Source organism: Nannobrachium achirus (genome assembly GCF_963921795.1).
Source record: "Nannobrachium achirus genome assembly, chromosome: 7".
NCBI classification, from domain to species: Eukaryota; Metazoa; Chordata; class Actinopteri; order Myctophiformes; family Myctophidae; genus Nannobrachium; species Nannobrachium achirus.
The window spans coordinates 59,161,594-59,168,686 of record NC_137816.1 but is presented as its reverse complement, the minus strand read 5'-3'; the positions used below and the strand labels follow the sequence as shown (position 1 = coordinate 59,168,686).

At 46.8% G+C, this 7,093-nt stretch overlaps 1 protein-coding gene across 1 annotated transcript; it reads right to left on the bottom strand.

Moving 5' to 3' along the window:
- Positions 1–5,581: 5,581 nt before the first annotated feature.
- LOC308289209 (alanine aminotransferase 2-like) lies at positions 5,582–7,093 on the bottom strand (the record flags this gene model as incomplete). Its single annotated transcript, XM_080730819.1, has 1 exon — positions 5,582–7,093. Exon 1 carries the CDS (start codon positions 7,043–7,045, stop codon positions 5,582–5,584), a length of 1,464 nt encoding a protein of 487 aa, XP_080586945.1. The 5' UTR covers positions 7,046–7,093.

Genomic DNA, 7,093 nt, shown 5'->3' with positions numbered 1-7,093 from the left:
TGCATACAGTAGAGCAGTATACAGCACTGTATGCTTTCCTATTAACAACTGAGCAAACTGTTGTATCAATATTTCCATAGCTCACTGCTAGTATAACTACAGTATTTAGAATACAAGAGAGCTGCAAATGTAGCTTAATATGGGTTGATTATTAGGTTCTGGATGTGTGTGTTTACAGCGATTCTGCAGGGTTGGAGTTGCCTGGGGCTCAACGTGATGTCTTTATATGGAGCACAAAATCCCTGCCGGCGCCCCTGGGGCTACAGTAGGTAGACTTAAATAGTGTTAATCCATGAAACTAGAGTCCTTGTAACCTGCTGTGCAGGTTGGAATTCCAAGAAGTATAGGACCCCTTCAGAAGCGAACATTCAGGCCTTGATTCCCTTGAATGCTTGCTGATGCTAATTTAAATGTCATCATTTCATTTCTAAGTCTACCGTACGTACCGGTACATGGCCTATCGACTTTGCACCATATCCCTAGATCGCTAAAGAGGAATGCTTTAAAACCACTTATGCTCAGAAAATAAATCATTTTTTCACTATTGACGCGTGCCTTGGCGTTCTTTTCTCTGTAAGTCTGCTTTCTACACCTTTGGAATTTAGCAGTACTTCTTTGAAATATTTTTTGTTCATGGGTTATATTCCTACCTGTATCACCAAAGAGCACCTTTCTCTTAGAGCCAACTGATCCCTGCAGAGCTTCTTTTTTTTCTCTCTCTTTTTGCACTTAAACTTATACTTGATGACCAGGGTCTATCCTTGGCCCAGTCCTTTTTTCACTAGTCTCTATTACACACCATCTCTTCGCCGAAAATAGCCCATCCACAAGCTCACAACACAATACGACTTGTGTAGTGATCTTGAAGATCTGCCCGCAAATAGGTACAGTACACTGGTTCATTGGATGATTATATTATACTGTGAACCCTTAGTAGCTTGTCTATAACATCTGTAGAAAAATACTTAATACTGGGGGCGCCAATGGCAAAGTGGTTATAAGGCACGTACCAAGGCTTTGATGCCTGACAGCGTGTCCCGGGTTCGATTCCCGAGCCCCAGGCGGTGGATTTGCTGCGTGTCACTCCTTGACTCTCTCCCGTTCCCTGTCTCTCTCCACTGTACGAGTCGAAATAAAAGCGGAAAGCCTCAAAAAATAAAGCGTGTCAGAGATTTGTCAGGTGTGTGTTTGAGAGGATTTCCCCTGTACACGACTGGTGCCAAATAGCTCTATCTTCTGTCATGATTTGTTTTTGTGTAAGCACATGCACGACACGTTGGGACGGTAAGGCAACAAAAGAAAATGTCAGGATGGCTGTCTTGGGACTTTGATCTACATCTACAGCATGACAACAGCCATATCAGAAGAGAAGTGTGCATGCGTGCCATGGTGCACAAGAGAGAAGGCAGCGAGCGCACTGCTGTCACGATACAAAACATATTTGTTGAACTCGCCTTCTCTCTTTGTCTCTGCTGTCTGTCAGACTACTTGAACCAGCCTTGCTCTTTTCTACTTTGACAGTAATGAAGGGGACAATTATTCTCTTTATTCTGCACACTGCTTTCGTTCTCGCCCCGACACATAATTTCTTCCGCACTCCCCATAACATTATTGTTTTGTCCGCTTGTCAGGGCTGTGTCTCCGGAGGGTAGAAAAACAGGTTCTGAAAAAAACAAAAGGAACAAAAGAAAAAAGAGAAAATGGTTGTAATGTCAAGAGGGAATTCAGCTAAAGCCTCAGTTGTACTCTCGATGGTTCTCAATGTTGATTCAAAGCGATTTTAGAATCACAATCACATTTATTGTCACATTACAGGTTTACAGGTATAAAACAGTATGTGATTTAATTTTGTTTGTGCAAGCTCCATGTTTGTATCCATAAAAGAGAAAGGGTAGAAGAACAAAATACCGGTAACAACAATTAATCTACATATTTACACTATAATACAAAATATCTATCCGGCATGGTAAATGTGGTAAGACATAAGGTGCGTGAGCATACTGTAGCAGCAGATATAATACTGTACATGACATTCTATGGATGTTAGTTAAGGTGCGAAGAATAATACAAAAGAGCGCATTGTACATACAGTAAGGTGCAGAGTGTCAGCACACGTTGAACGCATAGTTGTCCACATTAGGCGGTTGTCACTGAGGAGGAGAAAAAAGTCCAAGTACAGCCTGACGACAGGCGTTGATCCTCACGTGTGTCCTCCATTTGATCTCCTCCTCGTTGTGTACTCTGCGGAACTTGAAATCGCTGACCCCTTTCCACTGCGTCTCCCTCGATGAGGATGAGCTCTCTTTGCGGCCTCCTGAAGTCCAAGATCAGCTCCTTGGTCTTGTTGATGTTAAGGGCAAGAGTTGATCTCCCGGCACCAGAGTGCCAGTTAGTTGATCCCATCTCTATAGGAAAACTCATCATTGTTTATTGAAAACCATCTGGGCACAAGGGACACGTGGGCACTGGGAATGAGTGGGTACGTAGGGGTGGAGACATCCAGCGACAACCATTGGGTCACTAGGGACATGTTGGCACTACAGAAATGTGGGCACTAAGGACATGTGGGCACCTGGATAACTGGGTACCTGAATTAGGATTTGTGTTTCGAATGGGTACTTGAATTAAGACTGACAGACAGACACAGATCTCCATATATGGCCATATCAGTCACATCGCCATACTGTATAGTACGTCCACGTACTTGATGATGGTGTTGGAGTCGAGTCATGTGTGTCTGTGCAGTCATGCATGTACAGTATATACAGGGAGTAGAGTAGAAAGGGCTCAGCACGCATCCCTGGGGTGCTCCAGTGTTGAGGGTGAGGGGGTCAGATGTGATCTGATGTCGGTTTGACAGGAAGTCTAGTATCCAGTCACACATGCGTGGGTGTAGATTTGTGTCAAGCTTTGCTTTGCACAAGGGTGTTGAATGCTGAGCTGTATTGCAATAGCATCATCGGTGGATCTGTGAATCTGAACTGCCACAGATCCCGCGATTCTCTCACCAACTTCTCGAAGAATTTGCTGACTATAGAGGTTATGCACATCCATAAAGTGAATGGCAAATCGAGTGGCAAATCAAGTGGCAAAGTGAGTTTAAAGTTGTTTAACGTTGTTTAATGCAATCAGATAGGACTTTTCTGTTTAGGGCTGACAAGGCCTGAAAGTAGTTTTTGCCACTCAGTAGGCGTTCTCGCATAACTTCCGAGTATGATGATGATGATGATGTCACACGCATATCCTCTATTGGGTTGAGAGCAACAGGTCAACAAGTACCTGAGCTCATGGGTCAACCGAACCAAGCAAGATCTTAAAGTGAGGAAGACACTTGCGTGGAGGGCCCTGAACGGCATGGCCAGTGTATGGAACTCCAACCTCCCCCGACAAATCGAACTCAGCTTCTTCTATGTAAAGGTAGAGTCTGCTCTCCTACATGGCAGTGAATGCTGGACCCTGAAGCCAATCCTGCAGGCAGGGGTATCTGGATGTTGCGTGCAGCAAGAGCAAGAGTACATGAACAAGATCCATATTTACAGTGAAGAATTCAATGTAAGTAAATGTCATACTCAGTTGAAGGGCAAATGGACAGGTTTGCATGCACAAAACTACCTACGCATGCGTGTGTGTGTGTGTGTGTGTGTGTGTGTGTGTGTGTGTGTGTGCGCACGCACACACACGCACGCACACACACACACACACACACACACACACACACACGCACACACACGCACACACACACCACGCACACGCACACGCACACGCGCACACACACACACATTACATATGTGAGATTAAAGTTATCCAGTCGTATCCTTTGAATAATTATAGAGGTGTCAATGTAATGTTCTGTCATCCTGTTGTCAGCCATTACTGGTTTAATGAGAAAGAGACAGAGATTACCAGCACTAAACAAATTAAAATAATGAACAATCCTCCAGGCCGCACGCACACACGCACGCGCACACACACAGGTCTGATAGAGAAAGATTAAGGAAACAGGCACACGAAACAAACACACATCTTTAGGTCATGTGCTTGTGTCGTACTTGCTTATCCAACACTTTCCTCAGTAATCTCCTGTACCGCACCGGTGGGATTGAGGCTAAACACACTCATGCATGCAGGCATGGCATGCATACATTGCGTGAGGCAGCGTGCACGAGACCCTGCAAAAGTATATTCACATGGTGTCGTTGGTCTGCAGGAGAGCAGTGTAGGAGTTCTGGGACTGATTTCAGGGCAGGCAGCACATCCTACACAGGGTTAAGCATGCATCATTACTGCTCTGGGGTTGGTGTGCACGCACGCACGCACGCACGCACGCACGCACGCACGCACGCACGCACGCACGCACGCACGCTGCAATGAACTTTGTCTCAAACAGAGATCCAAACCATACTCCATTTGGTACGGTACTTGTCCGACTTCATTTCCTTCCATCCATCTTTCTAGATAAACTTTATTTTGCCCCGCTACTCCTCCCACAATTTTGGTGGCCCGCACTTGGGCCATTATGTCAAATCGACCAGATTCATCGGATGCATTTTGCTAAGAGATACTTAAGTTTAATTTATATAATGTTATTTGTGAATACATTTTCTCCATTGACTTTAATTAAAAATACACTTTTACCAGATGCAAAAAAGTTCGACCAAGGCACTCTTGAGGGACAATTAAAAAGCCTTTATTTTATGGCTAATTCATGGCAAGAAATTTTAAAATTCACCTATGCTTTTACCAGATATGGAGATGACTGACATCATAGATGTCTGACATCATATGCCACATGAGACTGACACAGTAGGTCCATAATACTGTATATGGGCATTCCAAGATATTGGCTTAATATTGATATCACTGTACAAAATATCAGATGAAATGGCTAAATATTCCAGTATTATCAATATAAAACCACTCCAGTCTGCAAGTAAACAAGAACAAAGTAAACTATATATTTCAACAATAATTGACCTGCCTATACGTACACCAAGAAAGCAAAGAGGTACTGTGTGTTTGGCCATAAGACATCAACTATATAGAAATAATAACAACTCGTTATTCTTCTCAATCCATTCTATTTGAAACGTGAATTGCCAATGAAATTGCCTATCAAAGATGAGACCAATTTAGAAAAGTCAAAAATATGGTTGTTCAACATGCTGTTGTCAATACAAGTCAATGACCCGCTAAAATGGACAGAAGGCTAACAGACGGCAGGTGTTTTACTGTACATACACGTCATCAAGAATGCTGGACGCAAACAGACACGCCACATACAAAATCACTGAACGCAGTACTTGCGCACTCTGCTGGCGCAAGTAATAATTTGTCCCTTTACATTGGATGTAGGTGTCGCCCTTTCTTCTTTGACGATGGGTTCCCAGATTGCATTGGATGTGATAGGAAGGCACTGTGTGTAAATCAAATCAAAAACCTCAAGCAGTCGTTTTCACCGTTGGGAACACAAAACAAGCCTCATCAGCATTCATTGCTGCCGGTTCATACAAGTCTTAAAATAAAGCATTTGTTTATGGACTCTTTTCTGAAGTGGTTTTGTTCCACTGTGCCACTGTGCAGCTCATCTCTGAGGTTCCCCTTCAGAGTACTCCTGAAGGAAACCGATGTGGAACAATCGCACCTTCTCCAGCAGCACTTGGAGCTTCTCTGTGCTCGGCAGAATGGTCATCCTGAAGTGGTAGGTTCCCTCTCTTTGGCCAAAGCCACTCCCAGGAACTACGCATATACCAGTCTCCTCCAGCAGCCTCAGGCAGTACAGCATGTCTGGAGCCATACCTAGGGACTCTGCCTCCTGGATAGCTCTTGGGGGGATGAAGATCTGTGGGAATGCATACATGGCTCCCTGCACCGGGTTGCATTTGATCCCAGGCACCGTGTTGAGGGTCTGCTCCGTCATCTTGGCCCTCTCAGCCAGGCTGCCCAGCACCACGCTCTTCTCCTTAATGAACTGTGCATAGGAGGGCTCGTGGGGTTTCGGGGGGTTGGCGATGACATCCATTGCAGCCTGTCCAGGGACAGGGGGGCACAGACGCACCGACAGCAACTTTACCAACTGAGCCTTCACCTCGCTGTCCAGGTTCAACACCTCCATGTAGCCTCCACGGAAGCCACACTCTCCTGTGTAGCCTTTGGAGCTAGAGTGGAAGGAGGCCAGCTCCACAGAGTTGAAGTACTCGGGGCCCATCTCATACAGAACCTTCTTGAACGAGTGGAACTGGCAGTCTGGGGAATACACATTGTCCTGGTACACCTCATCGGACATGACGAAGAGGTTCTCCTCGTAGGCAAAGTGGAGGACCTCCTCGATGCATTTCTTACTCTGCACCTGACCAGTAGGGTTCCCGGGGTTGATGATGCAGAGGACACGGGGCTGGCAGTGCTGCTTGGAGGCCTGGTATGCTCTGTGGAGCTCTGCCACGTCCAACGCCCAGCAGTTGGACTCGTCCAGGTAGTAGTTGACCTGCACCGCCTCCATTTCTGCTATAGCCGCAGAGTACAGCGGGTACTGAGGGATGGGGATCAGCACGCCGGTCCTGCAACGACCCTGACCCGACACCAACAGCCTCAGAATGCTCACGATGCCACCACTGGCGCCCGTTGTGAGGTAGATGTTGTGCCAGTCGGCTGGAACGCCCTGGTCCCTCTGCTCAATGTAGGCGGCGATGTCACGACGAATGCACTCCACGCCCTGACTGGCACTGTAGGAACCGAGGCTCTGCCCTCCGCAACCCTGCAGGATACGTCGAGCACGTTCCTTGGCGTCTTCAGGGAAACCAGGGCTGTCCAGCAGCTCTGGGTAGGAGCAGAGAGCCACCACCTGACGGAGGAAGGTGATCGGCTGCTGGCCCATGGCGTGGGCATCTCCGACGTTGGCCCTGATGACCTCAGAAAAGGGATGTTTCACACCCTGCTGCATGTCCCTCTCGATGTCCCCAGCCTTGACGACTATGGGCCCCCGCACAGCATACTCCACCGCCTTCACCTGCGGGTTCAGGGTGTCCATGGTCAGTGCCTTCCCTCGCATCGTCTTGCCCCGACTCTGCCTCGTCGCGGCGACGGTGGCCTCGGCCGC